At 36.9% G+C, this 17,513-nt stretch overlaps 1 protein-coding gene across 1 annotated transcript in view; it reads right to left on the reverse strand.

Annotated features, from left to right (window-relative positions):
* Positions 1–17,513, reverse strand: part of LOC127563018 (uricase) — a 39,957-nt gene that overhangs the window by 14,120 nt on the left and 8,324 nt on the right. The window contains exons 2-4 of the mRNA XM_051999188.1: positions 12,038–12,256; positions 9,470–9,586; positions 9,092–9,170 (exon numbers count right to left, since the gene is read on the reverse strand). Coding sequence (XP_051855148.1) covers positions 9,092–9,170; positions 9,470–9,586; positions 12,038–12,256 — 415 coding nt within the window. The remainder of the gene's footprint in view (positions 1–9,091; positions 9,171–9,469; positions 9,587–12,037; positions 12,257–17,513) is intronic.

A 17,513-nucleotide genomic window follows, 5' to 3' on the forward strand; every position in this document is an offset into this window, starting at 1 on the left:
ATTTGGTGCTAAAGAACATTAGTCTGACTTTTTCAGGGAGAGGTTCTCTAGCTGTTTATAACTCAGCCCCATCTCTCTTTCTTACCCCCTTCTGCAGTCTTTGATCCAAGGTAACTGGCCTTCTCCCTCTATTCCTCACACACAACCCCTCATCTCTCCTCTTCAAGCCTTTGCACTAGCAGGGTCTTAAGCTTAACCTGCATTCCCTCTTCACCTGTGCATAATCCACTCTTCTTTCAAGATGCAGTTGATGATGACCTTCCACACAAAGCCTTTCCTAATGTCCCCAATTGACAGTACCCCTTTCCAAACTACCTTTTATTTTATGCATAATTACACTTATTACAAATGTATTACAAATTATAAATATATTTATTCTATATATAATTATAGGGGTCCTTTTTTCCCCTGAGAAGAACTGAAGCTCTTCAAAATAATGCCTGACACATAATAAGTTTTTACTATATTTTTTGTTAATTGTTTTTGATGAACAATAAATTGTGATATAAATGAAAACTATTATTTTCCAAGTGTAAAATACTGAGAGAAGGAACTGTTTATGGAGCAGTATGAAGAAATGGTCAGAACAGTGACGAGCTATTATAATAATACTGGAGGAACATCATTACATGAAGTAACAAGGGAATTCCTGGTGACATTAGGGATGGGAAGCCCCCAATAGTGGAATCTACCAATAGGGTGGAATCCCAGTGCCACAAATCAACCTATGGTTAATACTCATGATACCCTTAGGCACAATTTTCAGGGGAAACATTTCTATCCTTTGTCTCACCTACCAAGACATGGTAACCAAGTTACTTTGCAAGCCATTGGGCAGATGCCCAGTTGGTCTATGGAATAACCCTAGACAGCCATGAAATGTGAGATCCCCACCCTGATAAAACCATAATTCCTTCCAGTGATAGTGTGCCAGCACAATCCAGCCCACACTCCCTATGTGTCTATGGGCACCATGGTTAGCACTTTCCCCATGGATGGCAGAGATTTAACTGCCTTTGTTATTAAGGTTAGGCAGCCTTGATTCAAGTCATTGGCAACTGTTCATGCTTTCTATAAGGTAAAGAAATCACTTGAAATGACTAAAACAAAGATAATAGAAAGATCTATGGTTTCTTCAGGGGCAAGGACTCCCAGTGTGGGAACTTCATCAAGTAAGAGATCTCAGTCTAATAATGATTTAATAGATTAGTCTGAGGGATTTTCCTTAGGCAAAGAAGTTAAAGAATTGTCCCAAGTTGGTAATGTCGGAGAAGAAAGATATCATTTCTACTCAAATAAATATAACAAATCGAGTCCCTATAACAATATAAATGAATAAATCACTGAATAAAAGTAAGTCCCTAAGAAATGCAAAAAACAGATAAGGGCATATCTCTTTCTTCAATGACAGAGAAATGGGGAAATCACTAAAGCTCCAATCTATCCTCCATACAATTTTTAAGGTGATTTTCCTAAAAATTAGTTCTGACTTTGTTGATCCAGAACTCAAGAAATTCCAGTGTCTCCCCACTGCTTCAAATGTATAAACATACTCTTTTCTTTGGTTTTTCAAGTCCTTTACAAAATGTGTCCAATCTACCTTTCCAACTTTATTATATGTTTTTCCCATTTTCACTGTACAATGCAGCTAAACTACCTTTCTTGTTGTTTTTTTACATATGATGTTATTCTTATCCATGTGCCTTTGCACTGATAATCTCTTACTCCTGGAATATACTCCCTCTTCACCTCCACCCTTTAGAAACTCTAATTTCCTGGAAAAACTCAATTCATGTGTCATCTTCTACATAAGATCTTTACTTTTTCCCCATCCCTCACCCCAACTCCTATAATCTACCCTAATGCTATTGCCTTGTATAGACATATCTCATTTTATTGTACTTCATTTTATCATGCTTCATATTTTTTTTTTTACAAATTTAAAGTTTGTGATAAGTCTGCATCAAATCCTATCAGTGCCATTTTCCCAAAAGCATATGCTCACATTGTATCTTTATGTCACATTCTGGTAATTCTTGCAATATTTCAAACTTTTTGTTAAGATGTTTGTTAAGATGAATAAGATGTTAAGAATGTGAGCAATGATATTTGATGTTACTCTTGTATATATTTGGAGGCGCCATGAACCTTGTCCATTTAAGACAATGAATTAATTAATAAATGTCAGAAGTGTTCTGATGAATCCATCAATTGGCCATTCCCTCATCTCCTTCCCTCTCCTCAGGCTTCCCTATTCCCTGAGATATAATAACATTGAAATTAGACCAACTAATAATTCTACAATAGCCTTTCAATGTTCAAATAAAAGAAAGAATCAACCAATTTGGCAAATCTCATTGCTGTTTAACAGTCACCCCAATCTTCAGCAACCACTACCCTGAACAGTCAGCAGCCATTAACATTGAGGCAGGACCTTCAACCAACTAAAAGATTATGACTCACTAAAGTCTTAGATAATAGTTTACACTTTTTTTTTTAGCAATAAAGTATTTATAAACCATATACATTAGGGGTTTTTTGCACACCATTTCATACTTAATAGACTATAGTATAGTATAAACAAAACTTTTATACACTGGGAAACCAAAAAATGCATGTGACTAGCTTTATTGTGGTGGTCTGGAATCAAAGCTGCAATATATACAAGGTTTATCTGTTTTTATTTTAGATGTGTTTTGTATTTTTGTTTCACAGTTTATCATGGTTAAAAAATTATTTTCATCACAAAATAATAAATTTCTACATCCTGAGTTGTTCTGTTCCTTGGAAAGCAGACTCAGTCTCTTGCTGGGGCTACTGTAGAGGTATTCCATCATGGAGAGCTTAAGAGATCTTATATTCCTCTGGCATTACCTTTGAGAACCCAGAACCACCCCAATATCACAGAGACACAAAAATTGGACTTTGGGTAAACTACCACCTGTAAAATTATGGGATGGTCTTTCGTGGATGGTTTATAGGCTTCATTTTTGGGAAAAGTATCAAAGCCATGACATCATAAATCTATTTGAATGTGTTTAAATATACACATGTTGTTTATTAATAGAATATAAGCTCTTTGAGGGCTGAGAATATTTGATTTTGGAGGCAGAAGGAGTCTTTATATTACCAACCACTAGTACAGTGCCTGGCACATAATGGACTCTCAATAAATGTTTATAGACTATCATATGCGTTGTCTGACATGCCATTTGTATTGGAGAGTTTTATTTAATGTTATTTTTCTTTGTTGCAAGGGATGATTCAATTTGGAAGGGGACAGAAATATATGGTCCAAAAGCTAAAACAAAAAACAAACATTGGCAGTTTTACAGCATTGGAAGCATGAGTTGTATTTCTCCATAAGTGTTGGACATACAGAATACCTTAAGCTTCTCTTTAAGCAGTATTGCTCCTTCCACTGGGTGTGTGTGAATATGTGGTAGAGAGACTTCAAAGATTATAAAGGACTACTTTATTATTTTTATACCTTTTTTATGAAATTGCCTTGTTATCAGTTAAGTGTAAGCCCTAACTGATGAATAACCCCATTGGAGGATCTCATGATTTATGATTTGCAGGGCATCTGACCCACAGAGGACATAGAACCTTCCCTAAAGGAAAACCTGATAGAGATGGACTCATGAAATACCCTCCCCATTTGTGGAGATGACTCCCAAATCTATATTTTTATCCCCTATCCCTCAGTTTTCTCACTTCACTGAATCTCAAACGCAACACTGAACTCCAAAATTGAATTTATTTCTCACCTGTCCCCAAATGTACTTCTCTTTTATACTTATTTCTATCACCATCTTCTTTTCCTCAACCACTTAGACACAAAACCTCAGGGTTATCTCTGTCACTTCTTTTTCAAATCTAATCATAATGTGCCAGTTTGACCTCAGCAAGATCCTTGGTATCTACCTTTTCCTTTCTATTCTTGACACCACCTTAATTCAGACTTTCATTACTTTGTGCTCAGACTATGGCTACAGATTGCCAACTAGTCTCTTTAATTCTAGTTTTTCTATCCACTCTTTTTCCAGAGCTGTCTTCCTTATGTTTAGACATAATCATAATCATAGACATGCACAAAGTATAGGTTGTTTTAGCTCAAGGGTTTCAGCACACTCTGCCCACACTCAATTCACCTATGGATAGGTTTACTATTTTTTGCTCTTTTGTTCATAACTTTTCAGTGGCTCTTTATCGTCTGCTGAATAAAGTCTGACCTTAAAGAATAATAATCTATGTGTCATAATGGCCATCCAAAACCCCAGGTTTTGATATTTTAAAATTATTTTTGATAAGAAAAACTTCTTCCTTGGATCTCACATAGTACTTTCTTATTTCCTCTCCTGGATTGAAAACGCCATAAGGAAAGGGATTCAGTTCTGTACATCTTTGCATGATAGTGCATACATGGTAGTCATTTAATACATTTTATTGATGTGCATCTGTCAATTGAGAGGCAAGATTGTTTAAGGGATGGTGTACTGGGATACTTATTAGCTCTGGGACCCTAGAAAAATTTATGTTTCTTTCAGTCTCATTTTCTACTTCTATAAAAGGAAGTTATAATAAAAGCAACCTACCTCCCAGAATTGCTGTGAGGATCAAAAGGGATAATGCACATAAAATGCTTTACAAATCTTAAAGTAAATACTCTAGTCACTCCTATTATCTTCAAGAGCTTTTCTTTATCTTCATAGTCTTTCATACCAAACCTCTCCTAACTTTCCAGTTCTCTTTTACCTTAGCGCCCAACACATACTCTTCAATATGGTGACACTGAGCTGCTGCATGATCCATTAACAAGGCACTTCATCTCCCAGCTCCAGGCTTTTTCTCTGTCTCCCATTCCTATCCACCTCAATACCTATTGTCTTCCCCTTAGCTTCCTTCAAGTCCCAACTAAAATCCCAATTCATAAAGGGAATTTCTTCCAACCCCTCTTAAGTCTGTTTTTCCCTTTTTATTTATTTCTAATTTATCCTCTACATGACTTGTTTGTACTTTTTGTTTGTATTTATTTGCTTATTGTCTCTCCCATTCAATTGTGAGAGATCCTTGAGGGTCTCTTGTCCCTCTTTATACCCCCTACCTTCTGTGCTTAGCACAATGCCTGTCACATGGTAAGCAATTGGTAAATGTTTATACATTTTCATTCAAAATGTTTCAAAATAAAACAATGAAAGTATTATGTACATATTAGGTATCGTTATCCATTTGAATGTTTAATCATATTTTGCCTTTCATTAATATATTTTTATAGTGTCTCCTTAGTGTGATTTTAAGAAAGATAATTTTCAGTCTGGGGATAACAGGTGGCTTGGAATCAGAGAATCTCAAAGTTGGAAGAGATCCCAGAGATCACCTTTTACAATTCCCAATTGAAACATGAATTCCCTTTATCACACGTCAGATATGTAGTCCATCTAACCTCCACTTAAAGAACTCTTATTGATGAACTCATTCATTTTCCTCCTAAACCACCTCCTCATCTCTCTGGTCATTCACATTTACAAACTTGGAGTCTTCCTCAGCTGCTTACTCTCCCTTACCTCACATATGCAATCAGTTACTCAGTCTTTCTGAGTCTATCTCCATAGTATCTCTCGCATAGGTTCCCCTTTCTCTGCTAGTTCAGCTACCTTGCCTAACCTAAGTCTTCAAGTTGTTCTTTCTGTCTTAAGTCTCTTTTTTTCTCCAATTCATTCTTCACACAACTACCAAAGTAATATTCTAAAAATGTGTGCCTGACCATATCATTTCCTTATCAAGAAACTCCAGGGCTTGATAAAATACAAACTATTCTTGTTCAATTGTATTTAACTTTTTGTGACCCCATTTGGGATTTTCTTGGCAAAAAATACTGGAACAATTTGCCATTTCATTCTTCAGCTAATTTTACAGATGGGGAAACTAAGACAAGAAGGGTGAAGTGATTTGTCCAGGCTTGATTTGGATACAGGAAGGTGAGTATTCTTGATAGTAAGGCTAGTACTCTATCCATTTCTCCACCTAAATGTTCAAACTATTTATTCTTTTTGACATGTAAAGTTCTTCACAACCTGATTCTACCCTACCTTTCAGCATTATTATACATTACTCTCACTCACATACTCTAAATGCACTGCTCTTCTCATCCCTTCTCCCATCTCCTCACCTGGTACATATTTGGTCCTCACTTCTACATCATAGAATCCTTGATTTCAATAATAATAATAATAATAATAATAGTTATGATGATAATAATTATTGGGAAAGCAATTGTTTTTATCATTATTATCATAAGTAACATTTATATAATGTATCCTTCAAAACTCAATTCAAATGTCACCTCCCATATATGGCCTTTTCTCATCCCCATCAGCTCTTAGTGCTTCTCTCCCCCACTAAAAAAATTTATATTTCTTTTTACTATATTTTTACTATATATTTCATGTTATGTTTATGGGTGTCTAAGTTGTCTCCTCTCTTTGTAAGGTCCTAAAGGACAGGGACTGCTTTATTTTGCTTTTGTATTCTCAATATCTAGTCTAGCCCTGGCATTTAGCAAGTGATTAATAAAAGTTTATTGATTGATTAGGACTGATCCTGTTTTCCACTATCATCTCTTTTTCAGACCAAACAACCCCACTTCTTTTTTACCAAGCCTTATGAAAAAACTATTTCAGTTTTCTATACTAGCCTAAATAATTATTACCCAGAACTCAATGCAATATACCAAGTTTAGTCTGACTCAGAGTAAAGGGGAGGAGAATTTTCTCTGTTTTTCTGTGTCTCTGTCTCTCTTCCTCTCTCTATTTGTCTATGTCTTCCCTGTCTCTCTTTATTTATCTATATCTATGTGTCTCTGTCTCTCTATGTCTGTCTCTCTCTTTCATTTGCACACACACACACACACACACACACACACACACACACGCACACACACCTCTTCTTGTCTTAGATTCTATGATTCTCTTGAAGAAATCTATGATATCTTTTGTGACATGTTATTCAGTCACATTGAGATAAAAGGTCACTCAAATCCCCAGGTCTTAATTTTCTTCCCACACTGTTTTCCAGAGGAATAGAGTAAAAAGGGACTTTATGCATTTCTAGTGAGTCCAACCAAGGGAAAAAAAGAACTTTCATTGTCTTTTTAGTAGACATTGGGCTTTATTATGTATCCTATTTCCGACCCTACCTGAGCTCTGACCATAACTTCACTATGGCTTTTTCAATCTCTTGGGATGCATTGACGATTTACTGAACGTCCCATCAATTAGTAGAATTCAGTTTCAAGTGATAATAATTCTGATAAGGAAGGACTTCCCCTTCCACTAAGGCAGATGTTTCAAGCTGATAAATAAATAAAGAGGTTTTGAAATTACCAGAAAGAACATTTCCCCAATTTTCTCTAACAAACGTCCTCAGTAGAGTGTTAGATTATCATGTGACCGCAAACCCAGCAAGGAATTTTAATCCAACTTAGCCAATAATTACTGAGCACATCTCAGGTACCCGGGCTTCTCTAACTGTTGACCAAATAGGAAGAAAGGATCTGTTTTCTATTACTCAACACAACAAGTGAGGAATATAAAAGGGTGGCTGAGATGCTAGAGATTTTCAAGAACATATAGCCTATTAACATGGAAGACTAACAGTTTGGAGAATTGTTTACTAATATTTGTTTTCCTTTTTATCAGTTGTAATGAGGTCCAGGTTGGTATAATTAATCATTTTATTTAACTTGCAAATTTTTAAATAAGCAGCAGGAATTATGCAATTATAATTGTTGCTATTTAAGTGAATTTAATTTAATATCAATGACTGGGTGGCAGAGAGAGTGGAAAGAGTTAAGCACAGTGCCTGACACATAGTAGGTACTTAATAAATGTTTATTATGATTGATCTCCATCTGTAAGCTTCCTTTAGGGTCCAGTTCAAATCCCACTTTCTACAAGGCTCTCTATATCCTCCTTCATGATAGTGCTTTCTGTCTGTGATTACACCTAATTATGACAGCCATCTCCAGTCATCCTGATCTATATCTGGTTCTACAGGAGAACGTGAGACTGGTAACTTTGGATAGCTCTCCCTCACTTAAATCCAATGCACTTTCATATCATAGCATCACCTCCCTGATGTCATGATCATATCTGAGAATGAAGAACAACAAACAAATTGTAGAGAAAGCATCAAGCTGCATTAATAGAGTTTCCATATCTGAGAGTTGCTTCTGTCAATGAAATCACAGGCCCATTCCCTATCCCCAACATACAAATATCCCCAATATATGCTTATGTCTGTATGTATTTTGTAAATAAATAGACTTATAGATTTACATGTGTATATGTGTGTGTGTATGTGTAGATCCTTCAGAATATCTGGACTTCCTCATATCCATGATTTCCATGTCCAAGAAGCACTAGACTAGAACTCTTATCACACAGAAATCCCGGAGGGGATTGAGCCTTTTTGGGAGCCTCTTGTCTTTACAGTTTTATTACCCCCCAAATTCTAGCTTCCTAAAATTCTTAACCAAGATGAAAATAAGTCAAAAGACAATTATTTAAAACTTTCCATTTTTTTTTTCCCAGCTGTTGGCCTCAATAGTGCCAAAACCATCCTAGGGAAGGAGAGAGTTTTCTTCTGCTTGGATCCAGAGAGGAAGACTAAGAACAAGAGTTAAAAATACCCAAGATGCAAATTTAGGATTTTTATCAAGAAATAGAATTCCTGATCATTAGAGCTACCCAAATGTAGAATGATGGTTCTTGTTCACTGGAGATCTACCATAAAAGGCTAGAAGACTATTCACTGAGTATGTCATAATAAGAATTCTGTTCTAGATTTAGATTTGGATCTGTTGATTTCTAAGATCTCTTTCAACTCTGAGATTCTGGTATTCTGTGAGATAAGTACTCCTTTGATAGAATCCCAAGCTAGAGTGTAAGTTTCCATCTCGAGTGGACGTAACCTTCTGAGTTCTCCACGACAAGGTCTCAGTCTTAAAAAAAACAGAAGAGTGTAGGGAGAAAAAAAGAAATGCTACCACAATACCAATTAGATGGATGTTCGGGAAGCCCTTTCTTACCATTTTGAAACTGCTCAACTTCACAGAAGTGCATTCCATCAGGAGTGTTAATAAATGCATGGACGTGCTTCACTCCATTCTGAAAACGAGAAAAATATCCAATAAATTTTTAGCAGTAATCCGCATGCATTTTCTAAGTGCCAGACACTGTGCTAAATAACAGTCTCCATCTTTAAAGAGCTCACATTCTAGCAAGCACAACACACACATAAATACATACAAAATAAATACATAAATACTAAGTAATATAAAGAGGCAATCACTGGCAGCTAAGAGAACCAGCAAGGGCCTTGTGGGGCAGGTGATGAATGAGCTGAGCCTGAATAACACAGGTAGTTTTAGATACATAAATTGGGAAATACAACTTATTGAGCTGACCTTTTCCAAACGTTTCCAGGGAGCCTGTTCAATATAGACTTTGGCTCGAGTAACATGGTTAAATGAAGAAAGAAAGTGCTCACAAATATCCATGGCAAAGGTCTCTATGGTTTTGATCTGCAAAGAGAAACAAAACAACAGATGACATGAAAACTGCTCCCAGGTAGACAACAACAATAACAGCAATAATCAAAGAGCTGCCACTATTATAGCCTACATTAATGATCTGCAACTTTCTTAGAGTCATGCAAAAGGAATTTTAGAAGGAGAGTGAATTCATTTCATAATTATCCATAGGAACTAGCTAGCATGGTGATACAGTAGAAGCTCTGGAGCCAGCAGACCTGTGTTCAAATCCCACTTCTGTCATTCTCTACATTGTAATTATGAGCAAGTCAATCTCCCTGAGCCTTAAGCTCTATCTTTGTAAAATAAAATGAAGTTCTTAATATCAAAAAACATTTTCACTTTTTAAAATGGGTGGGGGAGGATAGAGGACTGACTAAACTGCTTCTAAAGTTAAAGTTTATAAAACATTTTCCTAATATAGGCTAGAGATGCATATCTGTTTCATAGATTATACAGTTTTAGACTTGGAGCTAGAAGGAACCTTATAGGACATTGAGTTTAACTCCATTTCATAGACAAGGAAACTGAGGATAAGTGATGTGTATGTGACTTGCTTAGGATCATACAGTTCAGTCATTTCATTTGTTTCTAACTCTTCATGACCCTTTTTGGAGTTTACTTGGCAAAGATCCTGAAATGGTTTCCTTCTCCAGATCATTTTACAGTTGAGAAAATGGAGGGAAACAGGGTTAAATGACTTGTTGAGGGTCACACAGCTAGTAAGTGTCTGAGATAGAATTTGCACTCATGAAGATGAATCTTCTTGATTCCAAGCCCAGTGCTTTATGCACTATGGAATCACCTCGCTGCTCCTTATCATACAGCTAATAAGTATCTAGATAAAAAAAGACTTAAACTCAGGTCTTTCCAACTTGAAGTTGCTTCTTCTACGCCTCATTGCTATGAACACCCAAATCGTGATATGGCCACCCTACTTGAGAATTTGAGTATTGAATGTTTCCTGACAACAATCCCATAATGCTCAAGTATTATTGTTCCCTTTTTTATGGGGGAAGAAAGGGAGGCTCATTGAGATTAAGTGAATTGTCCCATGAACAAACAGATAATTAGTAAAACTGCCAGGTCTATCTCTTGTGTTCTGTTTTGATCTCCGGGGCTCCTTTAGCTATCCTTTAATTGGACTTCAGCTTTCTCCACTGGAGCCCACAGTCTTTGGAGCTGCCAAGAATGGTTAATAAAACATCTTTAACAGATGAGAATCTGTCCTATTTTTAAAAAAGAAGTCTCCCTTGAGCTTCTATAACACCCCCTCAGAAACCCATTCTGAGGGAGAGAGCATGGAGATGGATGGGTAGAAAAACAACTCCAAATACATGTCCTTCTGATGGCAGGCGGACAAGTGTGCTCTTCAAGTACAAATAGCTCAGGTTTTGTAGGACGATTTGCAGTTTAGCTACAGAACACTTTCCACCAAACAACCCAATAAGGTACACAGGAGACTGAGATTCAGAAAGGTTGTGAATTACCCAAGTGCGACACTGCTACTAAGCAGTGTGGGCTGAGATTCAACACCTGGTCTTTTAATTCCAAATTCAGGTCTGTTTCCATCGAACCCCCAGTTCATCTAATACTGAGCATGACTGCTTGCAGTTTATGGGTAATTAATGGCAATGAGAGATGGGAGGGCTTAACAATTGGAACAAAGAGTTAAGAGAACTGAAGTAGAGTTTCCTAGCATTCTTTTTGTCAGAAGACAGGAAGTAGAAGTGGAGGAGGGGATGGTAATAGCCTTCAGAAAATACAAAATGTCAGAAATCTTAAGAGGATTTGAAGGGATTCTTGACAGAGCTACTTGGAGTGTTTACTTTAAAAAAAAAAATGTGAGAGGATTGAAAGGGATTCTGGAAAGAACAGCCCTGTTAGCTCACCAAAATCTCCCCCAGAACAATAGAATGTAAGGGTTGGAAGGAATCTCAGCATTCATCTGATTGACTCTTTGCCTGATCCCTTCTATGACATCCCAAGGAAGTAGCCATCCCAGGGCAACACAGTGGAAAGAATGCTGGATTTGGACTTGGGTACCTTGTTTCAAATTCCATCCCAGAAATATGTTGTCTGCTTGAATTTTGTCAAGGTCCACCTTTCTGGGTCACAGTTTTCTCATCTGTAAAATGTGGGGTTGTATTAAATGGTCTCTGAGATTCCTTTTCAAATTAATCTCCAGTAAGGAGAAATCTATTACCTCTTCCAGGCAGCCTGTTTCACTTTTGGTCTCAAAGTATTTGGAACTGGAAGTGATCTCAGAGAAGGAAGAAAGGAAGGAAGGAATGAAGGAAGGAAAGGAGATAAGGAGGGAAGAAGAGAAGAAGGGAGGGAGGGAGAGAGGGAGGACATTAAAAAGTCATGAGAACTCCAGGTATGCAAATAAGCAAGCCAAAACAAGCTGGAATATCACCAGAAAGCACATAGCAGACTCACCCCTTTGAATTTTGCCAGAACATGGACGGTGTTCTTGATTGTATCTGTGGGAATGATGTCAGAGTTGTCTCCAGAGAGGTAATCTTTCTTGGTCCTCAAAGTAAGCTGGACCGATGCTGCCACTTCCTTAATGCTATGGTATTTGCCATCGCGTTGGATGTGGAGAACTTTGACCATATCCTTTCCATATCCAGTGCGTACAAATTCCACATCCCCATTCTATAATAAAAACAAATTTATTTCAGTTTCGTTAGATGATTGACATCCAGGGAGCCAGACAATGACAATCAAACAAGGCTTCACTTCTTAGTTGCGTTTTAGTTTTATATCCCTAGTCATTGGCATGGTACCTGGCACATAGTAGGCCTTTATTAAATGCTTGTTGATTATTGATGAAGGTTTATCCATGCCAGGTTTTCCTACAACTAATGACACAGGGTAAAATTCTGGATGTCTATGGAACTGTTCTGCACAAAAATTAGTTAGGAATGAGGTCAAGTCTTCTGATTTCCCTATAGGAAACTCCTTGGTGAGAAAACACCCTGTACTAATTAAAGGTGGCGGCCACTCCGCAACTTAGAGTTTTAGAGAATTGCCTAGACCAGCAGAAAGTTAAATGACTTGGCAAGGGTCACATAGTCAATAGTTGTCATAGGTAAAACTTGAATATAAGTTGTCTCGCCTCTAAATTCTCAATTAACTGCAGGAGGAAAAAGTCTCAAAAGTGGATTAGTATATTAGTCTACATGCAATGAGAGAAGTGTTTTATTCTGGTTTTGTTTCCCAGGATATAGTACTAAATAACAATTAAATGAGGAAGTGAACAAATAGCCTTTTACATACAGAGGTGGCTTAAAGGAGGTCTCCATTGACATCTAATGCAGGTTTGACTTGGTCACTTCCCAAATCAATAAACTCATTATTCTTGATCAAGTATATCCTCTTCTATTTGGTTTTTAAAGATTTTCACAACCTGATCCACCTGCCTGTGTAGACCCATTGTAATATTGCTCTCTTTGCTCCATTTTATGATCCAATCCAACTGGCTTTCTTCTTCTTTAAACACGGCACTCTTTCTTGGCCAGTGCTCACTCCACATAAACTCTTACCTTTTCTCCGATTTGAAGAATCCCTCACTTCCTACAAAATTCAGTTCAAGTACTGTCATCTACATGGAGATTATCCTGATTACCCCCAACTACTAGTGTAATACAGGGGATAATTTACTGGGCCTGGCGTCTGGAAAACTTGAGTTCAAATCCAATCTTACCTATGTCTGCTTTGATTTCCTCAACTGCAAAATGAGAATTGTGATAGCACCTACCTCAGAGAGTTGTGAGAAGCAAGTGAGATAATCTTTGTCAAATGCTTAGCATGGTATCTGGTACATTGTGAATGCTGCAGAAATGCTTCTTTCCTTCCCCTCCCCTAAATTACTATATGCTTTATTTTTCCTTTTTTCTGTATGTACTTACATATCTTCCTTTCCCAACTGACTACTCTCCTGAACATCATCTCAGAAACTCATCGTCAGAGATCCCATCAGCTCTGAAACTCACAGCTCCTCAATACCTTCCTTCCCCTGAAACCCTTCCTTCTCCCTGATTGGAGAAAGTGGAAGCAGCCAGTGGAGAGATCCTTCCACTCCTCATCTAAAGAGGATTCCCAGAGTAGTTATCTCAACCCTTCCCACCTGGCTTCTTCTTCTTTCCATGTGTTGGCTGTCCTCCCTTAAATTATGTGTTCCTTGAGGACAGAAACTGTCTTTTGCCTTACTTTGTATCCACACTGCTTAGCACAATGCTTAATACTAATAGGTCCTTAATAAAAATGTATTTACTGACTGACTGATTTTTATATATATATATATATATATATATACATACACATATGTATGCACATATACATATGCACATACTTAATAGATACATTTATATGGCATGAATTGAAAGAAGGGTTCCGTCTCTTTTTTGACAGCTGTATACCTAGTGCTTAGCATAGTACTGGTACACAGTAGATGTTTAATAAATAATTGTTATTTGATTGAATACTAGCATAAAGTCTTTACCTCTGTCTCCCTAAAGACAGTTCTATTGCTCCAGACATGTCTGTGAGCACAAAAGAACGAAGCATCAGAAACTGAAGTAAAAAGGACACAGGAAGTCTAGAAACGCTTCAGAATTAGAGCCCAGACTGAAGAAAAGCTCCCTGCAGAAAGAAGACATTTTTCTTATGGATGTTTAATATAGATGATGGATTTTTATTTCTCTAGTCTGAAAAGTAGGTGAGTGGGTGGTGTCTTATCTTCAGGCCAATTGAAGAATTATTAAGTCATTTGTTAGTTGAAACAGGTTATGTCTGTAAATTTAATGGTAGAACTGGTCTAGTCATACTTTAGAATAATAGACTTAGAGTTGGAAATGACACCCCAACCTACTCATTTTACTGACGAGAAGACTGAGACACATAGAGGAAAAGTGACGTCCAAGTTCCCATGGCCAGTAAGGAACAGAGTCAAGGCTCAAATTTAGGTTGTCTGCTCACAATCCCTGGCTCTCCCCATTATACCAAGATGGAGACTTTTTACCTTTGGTCACACTAGCTTATCTTGATTTATCAATCAACAATCAGAGAAGACCACAAAGCAATAATTGGTCTGGTTGTACAGTCATGTGTTTGTGTGTATATGTAGTTATATGTGTATATATATATATATATATATATATATATGTGTGTGTGTGTGTATATATATATATATATATATTTGTGTCCATACATACATAGAGATCTGATTAATGTGTGTATGCATATATGTATATATGTATGTGTATATATATTTATGTCTATCCACACATAAAAAGAGAGATCTGATTAATTAAATATATATGGGTGTATCTATCTATCATAACACAGAATCACAGAATTCCCATTAGGTGTCATGTGTCCCCTTGCTGCCCATGGTCCTTGAGAAAAAGAAGTACTTAATTTGTTGTCCTTCTCCAGCACTGTTGCTGATAATTACTCAAAAGATTTCAGATTAACTATCCACACTATGAGGAAGGGGAAAAGATATTCATTTGGATGGATGGATATCCATGGAGCTCATCCATCAACTAGCTCCTATATCGCAGACTAGTCAATTAATAGTAATAACACTAAAAATAATACCTAGTATTTATAAGATTTGCAAAGTACTTTACATACATTAATTCACAACAACCCTGGGAGATAGATGCTATTTAATATTTCCATTTTACACATAAGGAAACTGAAGCTAAAAGAAGTTGAATACTTAAGGCAGGATTGAAATTCAGGTCTTTCTGTCTTAAGACTCCCAAATTCTCTCTATTTTAGGATATTATTAGGATATTATTATCTATTTTTTTGCCAAACACTATGTATAATTCCAACATGGGGAAAGACAGCATGAAGAATAGAACAGAAAAAAAAATCTATTTGGTGAGACTGTAGGGTCCCTGAAAGGCTGAGATGTGTAACAAGGCTGGAAAGGTAAAATGATGGTAGATTGTGATGGACTCTAAATTCCAAAGATATCTATGTTTGATCCTTGAAGAAATGAGGTGCTCCTGAAGATTTTTAAGTAGTAATGCGGTTCTATCCGCACTTTGGAAAAATCTCTTTGGCAATCATATGAAGAGGCATTGCAGTGGGAAGAGATTTGAGATAGGGAGTCCAATAGAAAGATCATTGCAATAGTCCAGGCAAGAAACAATCAAGGACTGAATTAAGGGAATAATTGTATGAATGTAAAGAAGAGGATTGCATCCAAGAAAAATTGTGAGGGTAGAATGATTTGGCAACTAATTAGACAGGATGGCAAGAGTGAGTAAAGAATAGAACATGGCACCAAGGTGATGAAATTAGGCAACAGGAAGTACTGACAGATACAGAAAAGTTCATTATCTCATCACTTGAGATAAAATATAACAAGTTATTTTAGACCTTTAAATCCAAACTGGACTAAACTGGAGCTCAGGACAAAGATGTGGATTAAATCTAGGAGTCATCAATAGAGAAATGATAATTAAACTCATGTGAACTGATGCAGATCGATGAGAAACTGGACCTAAAATGGAGTAGAGAGAAGGGAGTATGGTGGATATCTTTGGGGAATTTCATGGTGCTTTTAAAACCCCAGACATCTTGAAGAAAAGACCTAGCTTTTTTTTAAGCACTAATATTCTTCCAATGACGTATGATAATGAGTCACCGGATACTATAGTGTCCAAAGAATTGAAGGCAAGTGTCACACAAAGGGCAATGAAGAACTAGTTGGTGGACATGAGTAGGATCAGCCCATTAAAATGAAGAATTACAGAGGACACGCTGTTCAAAAGATGAAACCACCAGAGAAATGTATAGTCAGAAAAAAAAAAAAAAAAAGATGTGCTAATAATACAGCGAAAGCCAGGGATGACCAATGGACAAAGCCTGCTTACTCCACTGGTGTTCAGCACTAGAAGAGGCAGTCCCTTGGCATGGGGGTGATTTGGAAAAGAGTTTTCCAGGATAAACAGGCATGGAGAGGAACAGTCTGAATCATAAGACCTAACACTGAATGGGACCCATCAAAGCAACAAAGTATAAAATCTGTGTGGTTTGCTTACAAAGATTGTATAATCACAAAATGACCCAAGTAAAAGATATTGGATCTGGAGTCAGGAGAAATTTGAGTTGGAACTCCAATTCTGCAAGTTATTTTGATATCTCTGAACCTCAGCATCCTCATCTGTATAATGGGATCAATACACAACTGGCCACATGATGTCACATAAGGAAAGCATTTCAACAAATTTCATCAAACTATGAAGTGATTTTCCCCCTTTCAGTTTTCCTCCAACTTTTAGGAAGAAACAAACCACAATTTAGCTATATTTATTAATATCAGGGGGAAATTTAAAAGGCAAACCTGATTATTGACTGAAAAATTTCCTTCTCTATTTTTTATGTATGTGGGGAGGTGAGAGTAGGGGAGTGAATAGAGAACTAATTTTTTTTGAGGCAATCAGGGTTAAGTGACTTGCCAAGAGTCACACAGCTAATAAGTGTCTGAGGTCAGGTAAAAACTGAGTTCCTTATCTGCTTTTGACTCATACTAACGATACAACCTTGGATAAATGATTTAATTTTGATGACCTAGATAAGACAACAAGACTGTAAGTTGCAGAGAAACTAGCAGTTTTCTGTGCCAAGGAAATTATGAGCCTGGTCCCCATCACTCTTTTTTTTTTTTTTTTTTTTTTGGCTGAGGCAATTGGAATTAAGTGATTTGCCCAGGGTCACACAACTAGGAAGTGTTAAGTATCTGAGGCCCGATTTGAACTTAGGTCCTCCTGACTTCAGGGTTGGTGCTCTAGCCACTGTGCAACCTAGCTGTCCCTCCCCATTGCTCTTTCTAAAACAGAGAGGTATAGCAGTAGTATTATTTCAGCTCCACAAAACTAGAATGCAATCA

This window comes from Antechinus flavipes, chromosome 4 (assembly GCF_016432865.1).
Source record: "Antechinus flavipes isolate AdamAnt ecotype Samford, QLD, Australia chromosome 4, AdamAnt_v2, whole genome shotgun sequence".
In the NCBI taxonomy this organism is placed as follows: domain Eukaryota; kingdom Metazoa; phylum Chordata; class Mammalia; order Dasyuromorphia; family Dasyuridae; genus Antechinus; species Antechinus flavipes.